The sequence below is a fragment of the Ranitomeya imitator genome, chromosome 9 (genome assembly GCF_032444005.1).
Source record: "Ranitomeya imitator isolate aRanImi1 chromosome 9, aRanImi1.pri, whole genome shotgun sequence".
In the NCBI taxonomy this organism is placed as follows: Eukaryota; Metazoa; Chordata; class Amphibia; order Anura; family Dendrobatidae; genus Ranitomeya; species Ranitomeya imitator.
The window spans coordinates 67,820,163-67,844,322 of NC_091290.1; the positions used below are offsets into that span (position 1 = coordinate 67,820,163).

The 24,160-nt window shown below is 46.9% G+C and overlaps 1 protein-coding gene across 1 annotated transcript in view; it reads right to left on the reverse strand.

Annotated features, from left to right (window-relative positions):
• Positions 1-23,702, reverse strand: part of LGR4 (leucine rich repeat containing G protein-coupled receptor 4) — a 109,511-nt gene extending 85,809 nt beyond the window's left edge. The window contains exon 1 of the mRNA XM_069739704.1: positions 23,262-23,702. Coding sequence (XP_069595805.1) covers positions 23,262-23,467 — 206 coding nt within the window. The 5' untranslated portion in view covers positions 23,468-23,702. The remainder of the gene's footprint in view (positions 1-23,261) is intronic.
• Between the last annotated feature and the right edge of the window lie 458 nt (positions 23,703-24,160).

A 24,160-nucleotide genomic window follows, 5' to 3' on the forward strand; every position in this document is an offset into this window, starting at 1 on the left:
ATTTAATCTAGGGCAAGCAATGACCCCAGTAGATGAGCAAAAGCTTACAACAGCAGGTGGTGGCCAAGACAACAAAATGCACCACAGAGCAAGAGAACTTCTAGATCATCGCTCAAACATGAAATATCAAAAATGGCAGAGAGACTTCAGATGATCATGTACCAGCTAGACTAATCTGGGCATGTTAATCGAAACAGAGGTGTCCATGATAAATTACAGTGTCAGGACTTATCGGGATACCTCCAATGCAAACGTTCACTGTAAAATTCAAAAAGATGGACACCAGTTCTGCAACGCCTACACAGCCTGTACAGAACCAGCAAGAGAAGCCAGAAAGTCAGACCTGACCCTGGACATGTACAGGTTTGCACGGCTATGGATTTGCACATTAGCCCCGTTCCATAGGGCCAAGCCATGTGTGGCTAGGTGCCGCAGCTTACGGCTGGGTACACATGAGCGCATTTCATGGTGCTTATATGGACTGTGTCTATGGGGCTGCAATTTCAGGTTGAGAGACCTGGGGTCGGCCTGAGCATTTTGCTCTCCCTCTATGGACCGTGAAATTCACTAGTGTGCATCCAGCCTTACTGTATAAATAGCTTTATTAGGCATGGGGTGAGCTAAAACTAATTTTTTTTTTATCTCTGGTCATCAGCCACAAAAACTTGATTGGCCTCAAACAAGATTTTCAGGAAGCAAAACATTCGGGAAAACAATTGCCTCATGAGGCCGATGACACCATTTATTTGCTTTTGGTAGATATTTGACAAAAATTGATTTGCTTGTGGCCTATTCACAAAGGGAAGTTTACAAGCCAGTGCAGAACGTGTGAGAGGCAGTGAGGCCCAGCACACTTTGTGAGAGGCATAAATCACGTCTCAGGACGGCTTGAGGCGCTGCCTTGTTTGGAAATGCTCACCGAGCAACAAAGTTTCTCCAAACAAATGTTACAAAGGCCAAAGGGCAGGGAAGGTAATTATGGTGAGGAAATCTCTCAGTAAGCCGTGGAGTAGAGGAGATGTGATTGTAATGGGGGCTAGAAAGGGAAATGCTGCCTGGCAAGGAGAACATTTGGCCTCAGCTAGAGGCCACATTAACACGCTCCGTATTTGGTCAGTATTTTACCTCAGTATTTGAAAGCCAAAACCAGGAGAGGAACAATCAGAGGAAAAGTATAACAGAAAAACGTCACCACTTCGTATTTGCAAGCCAAAACCAGGAGAGGGTAAAAATACAGGAGGTAAAATACTGGCCAAATACTGAAAAGTGTACATGTGGCCCATTACACGGCCATGTTCACCAAAACCGACTCCAAACTTCCTTAGTCTACAACAACCAATTGATATTCAGCTTACAACTCCCAGACTGCACCAGAAAGATGACACACTGAATGATAAGAGCAACACAGGACAGTATCTTGCAGACAGTTTGGAAAAGTGAAGTCCACAGTGCAGGACGGTGACTCTGTGGCTCTTCCTGTTGTCCTACTGCGATGGGTTTGAATTTGACTAAATTACACCATCTACAGGTCTTATTTTTAGGCTATCCTCAGGTTGAGTGGGGTTCGTCTGGGAACTTTGGCTCCCTCAAGACAATTTATCATGTGCCCCAGGTGGGACTGACCTCTATATGCGAGGACAAGATCTTGGTGACGTGACTAGTGCGGTCATGCCCATGGACAACCGCAGGCGCACTACAAAGTGTGTGTAGTCCGTCATAACAATGCAATGTCAGACCCATCATAACAGATGCCAATGGCACCCACTGCCTTGTATTGGGAGCTGGTGGGTTGGCCACCGTTCTGGCAGCACACGGAGCTATCCTTGACAAGGCTTCTGGAAGAAAGCTTCTGACTTGCAGGAGGATATAGACACTAGCAAATTAATAACAAGTAACTACAATCTTGTGAAAAAAAAATAAAGTCTGCACACACCGCACACTGGGAGACTGAGGAAGGTCACAATACACTTGTCCTACACAACTTAGGTAAAATATTAACAGGCTGCTGAACACATTGTGCACAGAGCAAACAGCAGTGTTCCCTGTGCTGCCCTTCCCAAAGCAGAAATACCATACTTCGCTGACAACGTACTTGACATTGACACAATCTGACAATCCTAATAGCTGTATACAGCTCTAAAATTCAAGGCACTAATTGGTGGGCTGCAGGGAGGGGACTGCAATAAAAGGAGTCCTGGACACATGGTCCAACTGGAAAATGCCCAGACATTAAGTCATCACTAGCAAGGAAATCCACCAGAACAGTGACAACATTGGATCACTTCAGCTTCTAGGAAACCTCCCCTTAACACACCATCTGGAAGATTGTTAAAGAGGTCATCGGCTTTCAAATGTATTTTTTCTGCTAGGCTACATTCACACATCCGTGTGCGGTCCTTTTTTTCTTATCCATAGTTTCATTCATCCATACACATCAGAATTAAACACAGATCAGTGTCTCGGGTGCATGAAACTCAAGTCCTGTTTTGCGAATCACACTGTCATTTAAGGCATTTCACAAAAAAGTCTGCAGCCATTATGCGATTGCAGATTTGTGAATCAAACATCATGCATCGAGAGGCTTCTCCAGTGGTGGCGACGAGACTGAGCAGTCCTGCAACCACAAGCATGTGACCTACATTCTCATGGCCACATTCCGACTAGACGTCTGCAACCTTCCTCAATACACTTGCATTAAGCACACGTCTACACGGTGTTCCAAATTATTATGCACAAAGTTTAGGAGTGATAAGGTTAGAATTTTTTTTGTCATTTAAACTCATTGACGGTGATGTGTGTCAGGGCTCTTTATATCACTGAAAGCAATTGCAGATACCTGTGCAAATTAGTTTGGCAGTTGTGTCCAAAGAAAAGGCAAAACTACTTAAGAAGGCTGTTCCACATTATTAAGCAGCCTACATTTTTGGCCAAAATGGGAAAGAAAAAGGATGTGTCGGCTGCTGAGAAGCAACAAATTGTGGAGTATTTAGATCAAGGCATGACTACAATCAACATTGCCAAGACACTTCATTGTGATCATCGCATCAAGAAGTATGTAGCCGATTCCCAGCACACACGTGCGTGCCGATAAGGAAAAATTGAGGACACTTTCCAACAGGCAATTGCGCAAGGTTAAAAGAGCAGCTGCAAAAATGCCTTGTCATAGCAGCAGACAAGTTTTTGAAGCTGCTGGTGACTACAATGTCCCCAGAACAACAAGATGCAGGGTCCTTCAGAGGTTTGCAGCTGTGCGTAAGCCATCCTGACGACCATCTCTATCCACTGCACACAAGCAGAAACGGCTCCAGTGGGCCAAACGATACATGAAGACTGACTTCCAAACTGTTTTGTTCACCGATGAGTGCCGTGCAACGCTCGATGGTCCAGATGGATGGATTGGGGAATGGCTGGTTGATGGACACCCCATGAAGACACGGCTAAGGCGCCACCAAGGAGGAGGTGGAGTAATGTTTTGGGCTGGAATCATGGGGAGAGAGATTGTCGGCCCCTTTATGATCCCTGAAGGGGTAAAGATGAACTCCATAATCTATGTGGAGTTTCTAAAACAACACTTCCTGCCATGGTTCAAGAGGAAGAACCGTGCTTTCCGCAACAAGATCATTTTCATGCATGATAATGCACCGTCTCATGCTGCAAAAAACATCTGCATCTCTGGTTGCTATGGGCATAAAAGAGGACAAACTTATGGTGTGGCCACCATCTTCCCCTGACCTCAACCCCATTGAGAACCTCTGGAGCATCATCAAAAGGAGTGTCTATGATGGTGGGAGGCAGTTCACATCTAAGCCACAGCTCTGGGAGGGTATTCTGTCCACATGCAAAACAATTGAAGCAGAAACTGACAAATTCAATGGACGAGAGAGTTCAGAAGCTTCTTTCGAACAAGGGGTCCTATGTGCAAATGTAACATCACCTAGAATAAAGTTTTCACTTGAAAACTGTTTGATTTCATTTTGTAATAAGCTGATAATGCTTATAACTTCACAATTGACCATTTTTTTGTTCAAAAATAAAAAAAGGTTGAAAACTCTGTGCATAATAATTTGGAACATGCATTTTGAGTGTTTATTTATTTTTTATTTTTTTTAAAGATACTGTTTTCATAGGCAGTTTGTTCCAAAACATTGCAATTATACTAGAATAGTAGATGACTGGAAAACAACAATGACTGCAATTCAGATAGGTAATTTAGAGAAAATATGAGGAAATATTATTTGCATAATAATTTGGAACACAGTGTAGTCAGATTGTGACGGGGAGCATGCATATCGCGTACTCGCAGTCACATAACTAAAAGGTCTCACCACCGGGCGCCGGCAATGGAGAGTTCTCTCAGCACACATTATGACTGCAGACTTGTGAAAAGCCTGGACAACATTTCTAAAGTCCATCCAAAGGGGATCTGTATAAAATGGATGACATATTAATGACAGACTTTAGTATGCCAAAGTCTGACTAGTTGTTTTTAACCGATTCACTGCCGAGTCAGTGAATTTAAAAAAAAAAAATCCAGTTGTGTTGCACACACGCCGACACGCACATACGGCGCCTTTGAAAGTGTTCCCAACAATAAGCAGATTCTTCTGCTGACACCCCAGTGATCACCTGCAATCTGTAGATGGGACCCAGCGGCAAGTGTTCATTTTCCCTGTAGTACCACCGCTGGGGAAGCAAAAGCCTTACATAGGCCTCATTCACATCAATGGGCAGTCCATGTGCCACACAGGCCTTCCGGAACAAAATATGACTTTTTGCATTTGTTTTAAGCTCTCAATAATAGGGGAGAATCCGGAATATGGATTTCTATGGCTTTCCTCCAGTGATAATATAGGAGTTAAAAAAAAAAAAAAAGAGGGGGGGGGGGGGGGAGGGCATAGAGTGGTACTGCCACTGAGCCATTAAAAAATCCCAATGAAACCCTTGTATGTAATAAAATCGCCAATGCAGTATGTATAACAAACTGGTGTGTGAATTCAGACTGTGGCATCTGCAGCCCAGTGCTCTTTGTACCCAAGTCCTTGGCACATTAATAACCACTTGTAATAGAGTGCTGCCCGCCTTCCCGCCCAGCCCCACACTCTGCCAGGACGGACAGCAGTGAAATATCCCATGTGTTTGCTTTGCAAATAAGACATCTAAATGAATGCAAAGCCACATAAGCCTCCTACTGAGGGCCTGGGTCAGGACAGCCATGTGTAACCAAGATGATAATGAAAGGAACAAGAAAAAACTGTAAATTGCATCTCAGGAGAAACTCGTGCACGGCATAATGGTCGCATCTTGTACTGCAGCCCTTTGCAGTCTAGTCCCATTTAAGTAGAGGAGACTGAAGCCAAAAAGGTCAGGTCCAGCCACTACAAGGTGCAGAGCGCGGTGCCTGGTAAGCAATGAAGCCGGTCGGTGGTGGTGGGTGCAGTGTCATCAGTACAGGCCTCAAAGGCACAGTTCAGGGTACGTTCCCACAGTCTGGATTTGTGCGCAGACGATCAGCTGAGCATTAATATGGACACTGAATGTGTGATCTGCTGTGGAAAGTCTGCAGTAGAAAAAAACAAAGCTTTGACAAAGACCGCAGTACGGTCGAAACGAGTTGCTTCACTCACTTGGGTCATGGTGTTGTCTAAAGGAGCATTTGTGCAATTTGTTTTTAATGTTTTTCATTAAAGTTTTTTCATTTTTATCAAGTTCGAGCTGGAACATCATGTTTTTTTTTATTGCCATACGTCTCGTCAGGACCAAGCTCCGTGCTCCGTTGGAAACGGTGAGCTGGCTTTTCTTCTTTTTTTGCTTATCGAAAGTCTGCAGTGGCCGTGGCTTTTGGGAAGGCTTTAGAATAATGAAGCTTATACCACCCCCTCCCCCCCCCCCAAGCCACCCATGTGCCAAGGTGCCCGAACCTTCCCTGATCACAGCTCATCCCCACCTGGCATAGACAACTTAAAAAAAAAAAAAAAAAAAAAAAAAAAAGATTAAAAGCGACAATTTACTGTGACACAGAGCTGCTCACAAAACCCAACAACCGCTTAATTCAAAGGGTTTACAATCCCCCCCGATCAGACATACACATAAAGGTACCGTCACATTTAGTGACGCTGCAGCGTCGCTGTGTGGTCGCTGGAGAGCCGTCACACAGACCGCTCTCCAGCGACCAACGATGCCGAAGTCCCTGGGTAACCAGGGTAAACATCGGGTTACTAAGTGCAGGGCCACGCTTAGTAGACCCATACAGGCGGAGAAGGTAGGAGACCGATGTGAGATGCTAAAGCCAAGCTGTGCCACACAGGAGGTAACACTTGGGTGGCACGTTCGCCTCTGGCACAGTAGTAGCTGCATTTCATGGCACCTTGTGCCCCATTGTTTCCTTTCCTCTCTAAAGGAAGGTGATGCAACAAGACTCATTTGCAGACAATTGTCAATTTGTATCCTTGTGTGAGACAAATCAGTATTTTTCTTTCAGTGCATCATTGGATTAAGTAACCTTGTATCTGTGTAGCGGAGGAGGACAATAATAAAATATTTAGGACCAGAACCAGCATTGTCTTAATGCCTGGTTTTTGGCCGATTTACACTTTTTTTTATTGCATTATTGCATCACCGATTTGTGTTTGACGGTCTCGGATTTTAGTTCACCAGTGTGGGTGAGGTTTGGAGCTTCCAGCAGATTCATCATTTACGACTTTCCAAAATGCCCTCTATCCCACCCCCAGAATTATCTTATGCCCACCAGAAGTCTTTGAGCAAAATGTGCAACAACATTTTAGAGCAAAAAGTTACGATACTGGTTAAAGATGGGAGAAAGAAAAAAAGTTTTCATTCGTGAAAAATTCATGAGTCGTATGGTGCAATAAACATCACAAGATTTCTATAAAAAAAATAAATGAAAAATGAGTAAAATCAAAAAAACAAAACAAAAACAAAACAACCCTAAAACAATGAACGCTACCCATAGTCTATATTCTTGAACACAATGAAGAATTCCGCTATGTGTCAGATTATCTAATATGCTGGATTACCTGACAGTCAAAAAAAAAAAAAATCTAAAACTCTTTATGGTATAGAAGTATAGCTTAGATCGTTCTATATTTCTGTACGATTTGACAATCAGCCATTCAGAACTTTAAGGGAACCTGTCTGGCGATTTGCGCTACCCGGTCCACAGGCAGCGTTATTACAGCCCGATAAGTAAGGCCACTTTCACACTAGCGTCGGATTCGGCCCGTCGCATTGCGTCGGGCCGAGATTCCGACGCTAGCGTTTGATGCGCCGCACAACGGGTGCAGCGGATGCATTTCTCCGGCGCATCCGCTGCCCCGTTGTGAGGTGCGGGGAGGTGGGGGCGGAGTTCCGGCCGCGCATGCGCGGTCAGAAAAAGCGGTCCGTCGGCAACAAAAAACGTTACATTCAACGTTTTTTGCTCCCGGCGGTCCGCCACAACAGTCGCGCCGTGTGTCAATACGTCAGTAATGTTAGTCTATGGGGCAAAAACGCATCCTGCAAACAACTTTGCAGGATGCGTTTTTTCCCCTAAACGACGCATTGCGACGTATTAAAAAAAACACTAGTGTGAAAGTAGTTTAACAAGGCATCTCAGACAATAATAGTAGCTATACAGCACTTTACAATTCACAATGACTAGTCCGAGGCAGGTCCCCGACTGCAGCTTCTCCCTGGCAGAAAGGGATAAAAGATTTCTATAGAAAAGGTGGAAAAAAAAAAAAATGGAAAACAAAATTTCTTGCACAACTGAACCCGTGAGAGTTGTATAGCGTGATCCTGGTAACTAAAGACACAAGAACGCAGTAGAGAAGATGAAAGCAGGAGGTGAAGTATCCAGGCGAGCGCGCGCTGATGAGCGTGTGGAGCGCTTACGAGTGGCCGACTTGTCGCTGCTTGCTTGTTTACCTAGAAATTCCTCTGCTACAATAGTGATCCACCAAGTCAGAGAGATCGCCAAGATATACAGCAGTAGTAGCACCCGAGTACATAAGGTCTCCGTGCACCGGCCTTTTGTTGCTGAGGCTTTTAAGAAAGCCCGAAAATTCCTGAAGCTAAAGCCACAGCCATTGTATATGAAGTGCAGAGGAGGAATCAATATGGCAGATTTCAAGAATTAAAGCCAAGACCACACACAGCAAGGTGAAGAATAAGATGTACGGAATGAGCAGGATAAATACAAGGTTGGACCCAAGATGTACGGACACCGCTTACAGGAACAGGAGGCCTCACATAGCCTAGATATTAAACAGTGACTCCCTGGTGTCCTCTTCACTTGCTAACATTACCGCTTTTTGTCTGAGCAAATTTGTCAAACACTGCAGGAATTTTTAGAAATCCCTTTCACTTTTCTGAACTCTCGTGCACACGCTGCTTACGTTTTCCTTACGGATTATGAACAAAACCATTTTTTTTCCCAAATCTGCAGAAGGTCAATTCTTTTTCACCCTTGCAAACGAATGGGAGCAAAAAAACAAAACAAAAGTAATCTGTGTATTTTACAGAGCATTTTTCCTGCAAACTTAGCGCAGAAAAACCTGCTGTAAATGCTGACCATATGCACATACTGTTATTAACGGTTTTACAAGGTGGCGCTCTCCATTAGCTCGCACTAGAACGTTTCATTTCCAGAAGAGAACGTTTGCATATTTTTCCCATTAAGCGTTGCCCTTCAGGGCGGCCGTACACATTAGACCGCACTCGGCTGATGTTCAGATCCATCTCCCCTGACTCTCTCCCATACACCGGAGTACTCGCTCAGCCAAGCACTCCACGAGAGAGCCGCCGACTGACACGTCAACCAGTGGGATGAACAATGCGATCGCCAATCCAAAAATCAGACATGCACGAGCGACATTTATCCAGACCATCAGTCAGCAGTCGCCCCATACACACTTGGCCAGGAGGAATAGGCCACACAGCCACCGTCATTACCGATGGCCAGCCGGCACCCCCATACACACACACACAAGGAACAATAGGCCACACATCTACAGTCATTACCGATGGCCAGCCGGCACCCCCATACACACACAAGGAACAATAGGCCACACATCTACAGTCATTACCGATGGCCAGCCGGCACCCCCATACACACACACACACAAGGAACAATAGGCCACACATCTACAGTCATTACCGATGGCCAGCCGGCACCCCCATACACACACAAGGAACAATAGGCCACACATCTACAGTCATTACCGATGGCCAGCCGGCACCCCCATACACACACACACACAAGGAACAATAGGCCACACATCCACAGTCATTACCGATGGCCAGCCGGCACCCCCATACACACACAAGGAACAATAGGCCACACATCTACAGTCATTACCGATGGTCAGGGGGGCCATCCATCTACATATGGATTCCAATCACCAAGTTTTGGACTCTAATCAAACGTCGTCATGGAGATTTCATGATAACACACAATATACCATAGATCTGTGTATTGAGGTCGCGTGTAGATATTAAATCCCATATAAGACCAGCCAATAATATCACCAGATGACTTTCCGCCTAATTGTAGGTTTAATATAAGCGTCTTTTGTGCAGATAAATCCATAGCTTCGTTAAAAGATAGTAAAGTAATTCAGGTTTTTATTGAACAGAGTCTGAACTTGCATTTCTGGGCTGCAGAGACCCATAGAAATGGAAAGAGCAAATACCACAGGAGAATTAAGAGGACTGCTAGTAATGGAAAGCAAAGGGAAAGAAAAAGAATAAATCACCCGGCTGCCAAGCTGTCGACCTGTATCGCATCTGGAGTAAAGAACAAAACTCAAATTGAAGTCATTTATAGCAACGATCGGGTGTAGAAGACTTCTGGCCACGAGAATGCAAGCTCTGCAGGGTCCTCGGGGGAGCCACGGGACGTATCGTGCCCTATAATGCAGAGGCCGGACACAAAAGGTAGGCACGTCATACCCTGCTCCTACAAAACAACCCTGCTATAACGAAGGCCCCATTTACACAGGTTCCTCAATCTGATAGCATACGCTAGCTTATAGGCTCATTCATAGCAACCATCTAAAAAACACACATAGGGGTCCGAGTTTAGTACAATTTACAGACAGGATACATATGAACGGGTCCGGGATGTAACCGGACAGCAAATGGGTGCCTGGACAGGGCATGAACCTACGAATTTAGCCTAGGAAGGGCTCATCCAGACGTCAGTGATCCAAGATCAAACTAATTTGCACTCTGCACAGACTGGCCGTGGCTTTCCCGACCGGAGAATCACAGCCACAGGACACATTCATGATCCGGCCAGTCCAAGCATTATGGCCTGAGGTCCACAGACGTCTGCATAATCCTTTAGAGCAGGGGTCCCCAGCATAAATATTGACACAAATATGATAAACTGGGGCAAGGAAGATATTAGTTAGAGGGGTGTTGGGTGTGACAGTTGGGTGGGAGTGATTCATGGGCGAATTCTGAATGGGGGTAAAGTGTGAACCCCTAGATGTAAGTATACTGCCAACAGCGGAGGGTGGCACAAGGTGCTTTCTGCAGGGACCATTTGGTCGTTATTATATCGGTAGTCAGGGCTGTCTTTGACAACGAGTGGATGACGGTGGCCCGGCTGGATGTGGCAACCATCTCTGAGAACTTAATATGACCCTCAAGGTAAGGAAAGAGACCACTCCTTTACAGCAGGTGTGCAGAACTTCTTTCAAGTGGGTCCGCTCCATAACCCACCACCCACCTGAAAAATGCTAAAAAGAATGAACATACGCACTGCAAAAATAAAAGCCTGATCATAGCAAGGACAAGTTGAGTTTTTTGTTTTCTTAACCACTTCAAGTTTCTAAACACAGCAAGTGTTACCATTCTCCAGGTGGCTTCTGCTTGAGAAAGTTGGCTTGTATACTGGTGTCTAGAAGAAGTTTAGTGCTCATACCCCAAGGAGTTCTCTATTTATAACTAGAAACAGTGCATTATTAATTGCATGTACACTTAAACCATGAAGATGGGCACAGTTCAGATAGCTGTCAGCTCAATGCTCCTTCTCCGCCCACCCCAACACACACTGCTGACAGACCCCTCTAACTGCGGCTTATCTCCCGAGAACAAAGGGCTAGGAATACTGAAAAAAAAAAAAAAAAAGACCCTTCCTACACAGATGTCTTAATGGCTGGCCAATATTCCTCCTATATGTATGATGGCCTCATTATATTGCAGTCCACAATAGACAAAAGTAGTAAAAAAAAGCATATAACAATCTCACCATCGTCAAGGAGTACCCACATTTGGGATGGTCCTAATCTCTGGTACTGAAACCTTACCAAGCATCAAACGGACATCCGTGTGAATAAGGGAAGAGTAGGACCGGGTCCCAAACATGAACACCTAGAAAATGGGAAGCCTCCATGTTCAGTACACAATCCTGCTCAGCCCTTATTCACACAGATGTCCCTATGATGCATGGTAAGGTTTTAGTAGTTGAGGTTAGGACCAGTTCAAGTTAGGTACATCTTGACGCTGGTGGAATGGCTTTCGTGTTTTGTTTTTTTTGTTTTTTTAATCAAAAACTAGGTATCCAATTTATTTATATGCACCATTGCCTCTTTATTTTGTTTCTGTCTTAGGTTTTGTCCGTTTAATGGCCAGTGTGAACATGCTCCTATATTTTGCATGCATACCAACTTCTACTCCAGTTCATTTTTTTTCTGGTTAGTCATACACACTAGTGAGGTCAGACACCAGAACAGTTTAGAGCCGCTTTGCCATGTCTCCATTTCCAGCGACTGGTCTATAGTTTGCCCTAACACTTAGGGACTCCAGTACTAGATTTGTGGACTCCAGCACCTTACGGACAGCAGGCCTCAGACATAGTGCTAGTAGTGGATCATACAGGTAGGAGGCTACAGTGTTATCCAGTTCTCCCTTTAGATGCCCCTACAGATTAACATTAAACATGGAGATACAAAAGTACAGAATAAAAAAGACCTGACAAGAATCTTCAGGTGAAGAATTGACATTTTCCATGATGCGACGTCCCTGAGCCCCTTATGATTCCAGTCTTAATACCATGCCACCAGGAGCAGACAGGGAGTGCCAACACCAGAAACAGTGAGAATACCGTCTGCTACAGACACAAAGTGAAGCTTTTATAGCTGCTTGTTCACACCACTTGGAGGAAGTGAACTGACACAGGAGATACACGAGCCTCAAGAAAGCCTCACAGCAATAAATCAACTTCCAGAGTTCCTTCACAGACCCCTGTGGTTCAACAGCAGTCATGGAACATTTCACAGTACCTTAGTCAGTCAAGGGGACAGCCGCAAGTTACACGGCCCACCCTACAGGGCCACAACAGGCCATACACCGGACGGTGGAGCTGTGCTCCAGACATCAACATGCATGCTAACATAAGAAGGGGACACCATGAACATGGTCCAGGCAAGATGAAATGTGACATCCATTTACGGGGGCAATCAGGAGGTCTCCCAGACATGTTAGGTCTGTTCCCATCCTGTACTGGCTCTACGTTTAGTTGATGCATTCCAGTGTGTACTCATTATTCTTGACAAATGGACATGTTCCACAGACACGGCCTATGCCAAACAAGTTGCCATTTAGGACAGGCAGATTATACTTTTTTTTTTTCTGGGGGGGGGGGGGGGGGGCGAGAAATTGACTATATTACTATATACAGGAAAATAACTGCCTGGTCTGTGATTTTACAGTTATGCCTAAACCGTGGGATACTCCACAGCCTCCTGTGAATCTATGGAGTAGATGTCAAGAGGAAGATGAGAGACACCAGACCCAACAATGCAGACGAGCTGAACGCTGCTATCAAAGCAACCTGGGCTTCCATAACACCTCAGCAGTGCACAGGCTGACCGCCTCCATGCCACACCAGACTGATGCAGTAATTGATGCCAAAAGGAGCCCTGATCAAGAATGGAGTGCATTTACTGAACATACATTTCAGTAGGCCAACATTTTGGATTTTAAAATCATTTTTCAAGCTGGTGTTACAAAGTATCCTAATTTACTGTGATAATGACTTTTGGGTTCTCATTGGCTGTAAGCCATAATCATCAACATTAACAGAAATAAACACATGAAATAGATCACTAATGACTGTATAATATAAGAGTTTCACTTTTTGTACTGAAGAACTGAAATAAATCAACTTTTTGATGATGTTCTAATTTTGTGAGAAGCACCTGTAGATGGGTGAGGATGATGCAAATTTGGCTTGCAATTCCAGAATGCTGTGATTTTTCTACTGTTCAATCACGATCCAATCGGAGCAGGATTAAAAAAAAAGGCATGTGCGTTCTAAGTTTTTCCGCAATGGAAGCGCATAATAAAAAAAAAAAAAAAAAAACACTATCCACATGACTGTCAAACAAAGATACCAGGAAGTGTCAAAAACAAAGCAGCTTTATTTAAATAACGACACCAACAAGCAGCGTAAAATACATACTCAAAAACCAGATTAAAAAAAATAAATAAATTAAAAAAAACCACTGCAAAAATTTAAGTAACCCAGTTTACATAATAGGTACAGAAATACTGCAACATCAAAAACTCACCAAAAGTCTGAACATAAACTGCCATATAGAATATACCTCTAAAATTAAGCACTGGGTGCACAAATTCACAAGTGTCCACAAGCCACGTCAAGATGTTCCTTTGTCTGGCAGGACCCCTTACCCATCAGATCGGATGTGTCTGTATATATCTTAGTGCATGGTGTATAGCTGTAGACTTTGATATGAATGTGATAGAACATTTTATTAATAGATCAGGGAAACATTACAAGGAATATGCCTTTCCACGTGTCCTATTTTTTTGAGTACGGAGGTGACAGATGAAAAAAAAAAAAAATTTAAATTAACAAAAACACATGTCCTACTGTGATTCTCGTTGTGGGTAGCGCCATGTGTCGCCCGTGTGCTGTTCATATATTACCAGTATGTAAAACATGGATGCAACAAGAATTAGAAAAATTAACACTACAGCAAACTAGAATGGGCTGGAACAAGAACCGGGGTTTTATTTCTCATAAGTAAAAAAAGAAGAAAGGACGTGCGAGACCAGACTGCGATGTGATAGAACCTGGATGTCGGGAAGATTCAGTCCATGAAAATCAACAACATTTACTTGTATGCGAAGCCGAACATTCACATGTGTATGGCAAAAAGAAAAGTGAACTTGACATGGACTTCTAAGGGGCAGGCTGATAAGTAAGGGGATGCGCACACGTATCTGTGAGGGCTGCGGATTTTTCTTGCGGATTCCGCTGCGGGTTTACACCTGCAGTTTTCTATTGGAGCAGGTGTAAACCCGCACAAAGAATTGACATGCTGCGGAATGTAAACCGCTGCGTTTCCGCGCGTTTCTTTCCGCAGCATGTGCACTGCGGATTTCGTTTCCCATAGGTTTACATTATACTGTAAATGCATGGGAAACCGCTGCGTACCCGCTGCTGCAGACCCGCAGCAAAATCCGCAGCGTGTGCACATACCCTTAAGGAACCGTCTCACAGTGGCACTTTGGTTGCTACGACGGCACAATCCGTGACGCTCCAGCATCGCTCCATTATCGCTCCAGCGTCGTAGACTGCGGTCACACTTTGCAATGCACGGCGCTGGAGCGATAACTTCATGACGTATGTGCGATGTAGAAGCCGTTGGTTACTATGCGCACATCGTATACAATATCCTGCACACCTTTGTTACACCATGCGATCATGCCGCCACAGCGGGACACTAGACGACGAAAGAAAGTTTCAAACGATCTGCAACGACGTACGATTCTCAGCGGGGTCCCTGATCGCAGGAGCGTGTCAGACACAGCGAGATCGTAAGTATATCGCTGGAACGTCACGGATCGTGCCGTCGTAGCGACCAAAGTGCCACTGTGAGACGGTACCCTTAGGGCTCATACTGCTTTACAATCAGTTGAGTGCAATCCCCCCCCCAAAAAAAAAAAAAAAAACACACAGCACACGGACTATGCATGTGCTATCCAATTGTGAGGCACCCATATAGAAAGCCTGACATTTCATAAGCCGAGTACAGTAAACTCACAGCGTGACCTGTAAAAATAGAGTAGATAAAGCAAGCGCTCAGTGCCATATATAATTATTGCACTGGGTGTGTAGCTTAATGCTCATGTATTTAGCTAATAATGCAATAAATTAAAAAGAAAAACGGCATGTAATTCCCCAAATCTACTATATAATTGTCTAAGGGTAACTTCCGTCTTTCTGTCTTTCTTTCTGTCACGGATATTCATTGGTTGCGGCCTCTGTCTGTCATGGAAATCCAAATCGCTGATTGGGTGTTTTGCCGTGACCAATCAGCGACGGGTACAGTCCGGAAGAAAATGGCTGCTCCTTACTCCCCGCAGACAGTGCCAGGCGCCCGCATACTCCCCTCCGGTCACCGCTCACACAGGGTTAATGCCAGCGGTAACGGACCGCATTATGCCGTGGGTAACGCACTCTGTAACCGCTATTAACCCTGTGTGTCCAACTTCTTACTATTGATGTTGCCTATGCAGCATCAATAGTTAAAAAAAATAAATAAAAAAAACCCTGCTATTCTCACCCTCCGTCGTTGCGCCCTCTCCTCGGCAGTGCAAGTGGCAGGTTCTGGGGCCAAGGATGGTATGCGAGAAGGACCTTCCCTGACGTCACGGTCATGTGACCGCGATGTCATCACAGGTCCTGCGCTCATACCAACCCTGGGACCGGAAGCTGCCGTGTGCACCGCACACAGGTGACAGGACTACAAGGGCTCCCTCGGAAGGTGAGTATATGTTTATTTTTTATTTTATCTCTTTAACCTGTTACATACGTGCCTGGGCAATATACTACGTGGACATGCATATTCTAGAATACCCGATGCGTTAGAATCGGGCCACCATCTAGTATTTAATAACCAGCTGAGGGAAAGTTGACAGCTGGGACCTGATGTTTATAGCCTGGGAAGGGGGTAATAAACAAGGAGCTTCCCAGGCTATTAATATAAGATCAATGCTGTGCTCTTAGACTTTACTGGTTATTAAAATTGTGCCCACTTCCACAAAAAAAAAAAAAAAAAAAAGGACGCAGTGTTCCCCTATAATTAAATACCATAAAAGGCTAGGCAGACAGTTTTGGGCTGATATTAATAGGCTAGGAAGGGGCCATGGATATTGGCCTTCTCCCAGACTAAGAATATCAGTCCTCATTTAACACAAGAAAATAATGGAGTTCCATACACATAGAAATGTAATAAAAAAAATAGATAAACTTTATTGAAAAATGCAAGAAACATAAGACAATATAAATAGAAATAAAAAGGACGAACAACCTAGTAGGGACGCAAGTAAAGCCTCAGCACAGCCAATAAGTATACGTGCACTCTCGCCAAGACCTACAATGTATGCTGCTCTATAATGACCATGTAACATCCAGTTAGTATATAACAGTGTGTATGCAGATCACTGGATGCCCATATATATATATATATATGCCCTAATATTAGTCACAGTGACCAGCACACAGAGAAATGAATAGAGCAGTCTTAGTATAGAATTGTCTTACCCATGGTGGAGGAAAATGAGGTGCCAAATCGACCCCCCTAATCGAGGGGGGGGGGTCGATTTGGCACCTCATTTTCCTCCACCATGGGTAAGACAATTCTACTATACTAAGTAAGACTGCTCTATTCCTTTCTCTGTGTGCTGGTCACTGTGACTAATATTAGGGCATATATATATATATATATGGGCATCCAGTGATCTGCATACACACTGTTATATACTAACTGGATGTTACATGGTCATTATAGAGCAGCATACATTGTAGGTCTTGGCGAGAGTGCACGTATACTTATTGGCTGTGCTGAGGCTTTACTTGCGTCCCTACTAGGTTGTTCGTCCTTTTTATTTCTATTTATATTGTCTTATGTTTCTTGCATTTTTCAATAACGGTTATGTATTTTTTATTACATTTCTATGTGTATGGAACTCCATTCTTTTCTTGTGTTAAATAGTATTGCAGGAGTATATACTTACTAGTCCTTTAAATACATGGGAATATACATTTAGTCAATCTGACAGTAATTGGTATTACATGGGACTCATGTTTTTCTCTGAGCGTTGTTATAGAGTATCAGTCCTCAGCAGCACTAGAAATGGTGAATCCATAAAATGCACCAACTCCTGCACTTAAAACTACGCTAAGCCTTTGCTAGTTATTTCATTTTAGGGGGAACCGCACGTCATGGTTTTGCCCCCCTTCATTTTAATAACAAGTAAAGGCTAAGTAGAATAAATCCAATAGAAGAGAAAAAAAAAAAATGCAGCAACACTTCAAAATCCAGTGATGAGAAAACCTTAGTCCTTTATTTCAAACGAAATGCATGGACAAGGTAAAGCAAGCAGGTTCAGGGCAGATGATACAGGCAGAGAAACAGGACGGCCGTTTCGTGTTATGCACGCTTCCATAACGCGAAACGACTGTCGTCCTGTTTCTCTGCCTGTATCATCTGCCCTGTACCTGCTTGCTTTACCTTGTCCATGCATTTCGTTTGAAATAAAGGACTAAGGTTTTCTCATCACTGGATTTTGAAGTGTTGCTGCATTTTTTTTCTCTTCTATTGGATTTCCTCATGTGCATTTCATGGCATGCACCATCAATACCGTGAACTGTGTTCCTGCTTTGATGCCTGTGATTCAGAGACTACTCTACCACAACAGTGAGTCAAGAACGCTACTCAGTGCCGTTCTTTTTTCCTTTTCTTTTTTTATTTTTAAAGGCTAAGTAGAGAGCTGTAAGCTAATAGTAATAGCCTGGGAACCTTCATGTTCATTACCCCCTTCCCAGGCTATAAACATCAGCCCCCAGCTGTCCATTTTCGCTCAACTGGTTATTAAAAATTCAGGGGACCACATGACTTTTTTTTTATGTATTTAATTATAAGCTAACTACCTGTACATTAAGTTGCACTGATCATGTATCTCAAATACATCTATGCATCCATCCATATTTGTATAGCTATATACAGATATGTATAAAGCTTGAAACTAGTAAATTAGCTTGAAAGGACAGCATTTCTGTATGTAAAAGCTGATATTAAAAACACCTTTCATACGGATGTCATATGGATGCCAGGTAAGAAAGAAAATAAATAAATCACATTGTACACGCAGGACACTCGTTTGACTTTTCGGACCAAGATCGGAGCGATTTTCTAAACGCAGATGAGTGTGAGCCCAAGTGTCAAAATGGAGAGGTTTGTCTGGACACAGATTCCTACATGGGGAATAAATAGTATCTGCTGAACTACACAGATACAGCACTACACAGATACAGGAGCAAAAAATTGGCAATAACTTAATACTAGAAGAAACAAGAGCAGAACATCACCCAAAGTTATAGATCCACGATGCGAGTTACAACACAAAACCTTAACAAGAAATGATCAGACTGTAACGAGCGAAGCGCAGCACATGAGTATTTGATATGATACGTCGTGGTAATTCTCCAAGAATCAGAAAATATGACAAATTCAAGGACCCCCAACCAACGTGCCCTGAGGTCTACTACCTATTTGTGCTATTACTGATCACAGGCTATAATAGCTCTCAACGACTGGCCGTGGGCTTTTATCAGGGTTCAACCTCCACAGCGTTGTATCTACGGGGGTCTGCAGGGCTTGGCTGAAGTAGCCACCTGCTCAGCAACTGGGTGGGATGCAGGGTCACCGGGGGTAATTGCAGAATGACTTCAACAATATTGTGTTCTACAGAAAGCCTCCTCACGTCTCAATCTCCGCAGCGTCTTCTTAAAGGCACAGCTCTCAACTACTGCAGAATGGTGTACTACTAGCTACATGAAACCCCTCAGACTGCACCAGGTACTGTGTGTATAACATACCATCACAGAACCTACCAAAGAGACCATCAACAACCTGACGCTTCCCTCCATTACCGCTGGCACAGCAGCCGTCACCCAACTAGTCAGAGGAACTCCGGTAAGGGGGAGATGACAGCGGAAGCTTTAAATAGAAGCCACAAATGGAGACATATAATATATATATTTCTGCTTTAGCCACTTGTTAACTACCCCAGGAGGATACGGATCATCATCCAACTTTCTGATGAACAGGAAAGAAAATCCCCAATAAGACAGTTCCCATCTTAAGGTACCATCACACATAGCAACGCTGCAGCGATACCGACAACGATCCGGATCGCTGCAGCGTCGCTGTTTGGTCGCTGGAGAGCTGTCACACAGACAGCTCTCCAGCGACCAACGATCCCGAGGTCCCCGGTAACCAGGGTAAACATCGGGTAACTAAGCGCAGGGCCGCGCTTAGTAACCCGATGTTTACCCTGGTTACCATCCTAAAAAGTAAAAAAACAAACGCTACATACTTACCTTCCGCTGTCTGTCCTCGGCGCTCTGCTTCTCTGGTCTGGCTGTGAGCGCCGGGCAGACGAAATAAAGTTCTGGACTTTCTTCCCCGACCAGCGATCTCCCAGCAGGGGCCTGATCGCTGCTGCCTGTCACACTGGACGATATCGCTAGCGAGGACGCTGCAACGTCACGGATCGCTAGCGATATCGTCTACTGTGACAGTACCTTTATCCCAAGGATTGGAGCCCCCGATTAATCAGACACATCACCGTAGCGATACGTTATACCATGTAGTGAACAGAGATTTTATACTGCCAACCTATTGTAATGCCGCCATGTACAGTGCTAGAGAGGAATAAGTAACATCCCCCAGTAACTCATTGCCAATACTGGGACCCCCGCCAGAGCCCATATCACTTCGCCGGACATTCACATACAAATATTGGGAGTTTTTCAGCTTTGTGATCAATTGTCAAAGTCCATTTGTTGCAAGCCAATAGGGATGCGAGAACCTGCTGGGAGTTGTAGTAGCATAAATTATGCGATATTTTACCCAATGATGAGCAGGTAGACAAAGCAGGAGACAATCAGAGACAAGGACGGGTCACCAGGATGGTACAGTAGGTCAGCCAAGGTCCAGCTGGGTGGGATGGTGACGAACCCCCATGGTACAAAGCAAGAGTTCCACAACTGGGACGAATGGCTTCTGTCCCCAGGGGAACGTCAATGACAACATTAGGCTGGTAGAAGTTCCATCTGACTTCTCTAGGAGAAGACAGAGGTGCCAATGTCTGGTTGTACCAATGTGGTCCTAAAGACCATGACTGATGGACCTCACCTTGTGTGCGGCAGATGCCATCCAGCGACAGCAGAAGCTGCCCATGAGATAAAGCTGGAGGAAATGACCCGTTTTAACCAAACATTTGTAAATTATACGCCAGCAATCAGAGGCGGCAGCAGGTGGCAAACTACTGCCGGCCAACTGGGCAATCTGTCCGTGGGATTTTTCCCCAGTATTGTTGGTTGAAACCACAGAGGTCAGTGATGAGCAGCCAATCACAGAGCTGGTGAGCGCTCCGGCCTGATGGTTGTGTCTGACACACGGCTGGTCAGCCGGACGCCACAACCCTCCGTCCGAGGTCCATTAGGGATATGGAGCAGCCAAACCAAAGAAGCCGCACAGTGCCCAGCAGGGGGCCTCCTTCATGCCGGGGGTCCACCTGACAACGTTTGCCCCAACACAAATCAAAACAATTGATCATTAGTAATTGGGCATTGTTTATTGGAGAAATCGCCACACAAAAAAGATGATCCAACTGGGGCACACGTCACAACCCTACATGTCCATGTGCCACAATCAGCTCGACAAGAGTGACGAATGTACCAGCATACGGGCGCACCAAAGAATGGGGGGCGGGGATCAGAAATTGCCCCAGCGTACAGGGGGCACCAAAAAGTGTGCCATTGTTCCAGGGGCACCAGTGACCACATCAGCATATGGGGGGCACCAGAGATCGCACCAATGCACATGGGGGGCACCAGAGATCGCACCAATGTACATGGGGGGCACCAGAGATCGCACCAATGTACATGAGGGGCACCAGAGATCGCACCAATGTACATGGGGGGCACCAGAGAGCACACCAATGCACATGGGGGGCACCAGAGAGCACACCAATGTACGGGGGCACCAGTGATCACACCAATGTACGGGGGCACCAGTGATCACACCAATGTACGGGGGCACCAGTGATCACACCAATGTACGGGGGGCACCAGTGATCACACCAACGTACGGGGGGCACCAGAGAGCACACCAATGTACGGGGGCACCAGAGAGCACACCAATGTACGGGGGCACCAGAGAGCACACCAATGTACGGGGGCACCAGTGATCACACCAATGTACGGGGGCACCAGAGAGCACACCAATGTACGGGGGCACCAGAGAGCACACCAATGTACGGGGGCACCAGAGAGCACACCAATGTACGGGGGCACCAGAGAGCACACCAATGTACGGGGGCACCAGAGAGCACACCAATGTACGGGGGCACCAGAGAGCACACCAATGTACGGGGGCACCAGTGATCACACCAATGTACGGGGGCACCAGAGAGCACACCAATGTACGGGGGCACCAGAGAGCACACCAATGTACGGGGGCACCAGTGATCACACCAATGTACGGGGGCACCAGAGAGCACACCAATGTACGGGGGCACCAGAGAGCACACCAATGTACGGGGGCACCAGTGATCACACCAATGTACGGGGGGCACCAGAGAGCACACCAATGTACGGGGGCACCAGTGTTCGGGGGGCACCAGAGAGCACACCAATGTACGGGGGCACCAGAGAGCACACCAATGTACAGGGGGCACCAGTGATCACACCAATGTACGGGGGGCACCAGAGAGCACACCAATGTACGGGGGCACCAGAGAGCACACCAATGTACGGGGGGCACCAGAGAGCACACCAATGTACGGGGGCACCAGTGTTCGGGGGGCACCAGTGATCACACCAATGTACGGGGGCACCAGTGTTCGGGGGGCACCAGTGATCACACCAATGTACGGGGGCACCAGTGTTCGGGGGGCACCAGTGATCACACCAGTGTTCGGGGGGCACCAGTGATCACACCAATGTACGGGGGCACCAGAGAGCACACCAATGTACGGGGGCACCAGAGAGCACACCAATGTACGGGGGCACCAGTGATCACACCAATGTACGGGGGCACCAGAGAGCACACCAATGTACGGGGGCACCAGAGAGCACACCAATGTACGGGGGCACCAGAGAGCACACCAATGTACGGGGGCACCAGTGATCACACCAATGTACGGGGGGCACCAGAGAGCACACCAATGTACGGGGGCACCAGTGTTCGGGGGGCACCAGAGAGCACACCAATGTACGGGGGCACCAGAGAGCACACCAATGTACAGGGGGCACCAGTGATCACACCAATGTACGGGGGGCACCAGAGAGCACACCAATGTACGGGGGCACCAGAGAGCACACCAATGTACGGGGGCACCAGTGTTCGGGGGGCACCAGTGATCACACCAATGTACGGGGGCACCAGTGTTCGGGGGGCACCAGTGATCACACCAATGTACGGGGGCACCAGTGTTCGGGGGGCACCAGTGATCACACCAGTGTTTGGGGGGCACCAGTGATCACACCAATGTACGGGGGCACCAGAGAGCACACCAATGTACGGGGGCACCAGAGAGCACACCAATGTACGGGGGCACCAGTGATCACACCAATGTACGGGGGCACCAGAGAGCACACCAATGTACGGGGGCACCAGAGAGCACACCAATGTACGGGGGCACCAGAGAGCACACCAATGTACGGGGGCACCAGTGATCACACCAATGTACGGGGGGCACCAGAGAGCACACCAATGTACGGGGGCACCAGTGTTCGGGGGGCACCAGAGAGCACACCAATGTACGGGGGCACCAGAGAGCACACCAATGTACAGGGGGCACCAGTGATCACACCAATGTACGGGGGGCACCAGAGAGCACACCAATGTACGGGGGCACCAGAGAGCACACCAATGTACGGGGGCACCAGTGTTCGGGGGGCACCAGTGATCACACCAATGTACGGGGGCACCAGTGTTCGGGGGGCACCAGTGATCACACCAATGTACGGGGGCACCAGTGTTCGGGGGGCACCAGTGATCACACCAGTGTTCGGGGGGCACCAGTGATCACACCAATGTACGGGGGCACCAGAGAGCACACCAATGTACGGGGGCACCAGTGTTCGGGGGGCACCAGTGATCACACCAATGTACGGGGGCACCAGCCATCACCTCTCCCGCTGCCGTACTTACAGCATGTTGGTGAACACGCTCAGCCCCTCGGGCACGGCCACCAGCCCTCTCCCGGAACAATCCACTCCTCTGTCCGCGTTGCAGCGACATGGCACTGGGCAGGGGGGCGGTGAGGAGACCCCGCTGGGCCCACCTGAGGAGCGGCAGATCAGCAGCAGCAGCAGAAAGGCGCCCGGCGCCCAGAGCCCCCCGGGACGGCTCGTCATCCTCCGCAGCAGCAGCCGGAGCCCCTCGTCCCGTCCGACAATCCCGCTTCCCGGAGTCCGCACTTGTGTCTCTCAGGCGGCCGCTAACAAACAAGAGCCTCCGCCAGCAGCAGCAGCGCCGATCACTGAGCCCCCGGACACAATGTAACCGCTGCAGCCATTCCGCTCCCTCCTGCCGCCACCGCGCGCTGCCTGCTCCTCATGCTAATGAGCCAAGGTGCATGCTAATAAGGACGGCCGCTCCGATTGGCTGCTACGCTTTCATATGCAAATTCCAGCGCAGACACAACAGCCCGCGTCCTGATTGGCTTACGGCGAGGGGCGGAGCCGTGGGACGAGGAGGGGCCAGGCTGCTGGCCCGATGTCTGCCTGCAGCTCACTGGTGACTCCCGGCGCCGCACTGTGTGCACCGAGCTCTGACTGCTGCGGCCGGTCACACGATGGCCGTACCCCGGCCGGCCTGACCATCCCCCGGCCGGCCTGACCATCCCCCGGCCGGCCTGACCATCCCCCGGCCGGCCTGACCATCCCCCGGCCGGCCTGACCATCCCCCGGGCCGGCCTGACCATCCCGGCTGTAGTGAGGATGACGCAGAGTATAAGTGCTGGTGTCCCACACATAGCATAGAAGGTGTGCACACTGCCTGTAGTGTTGTTGTGCGGTTTATGCACCGTTTACAATGCTGTACCCAGA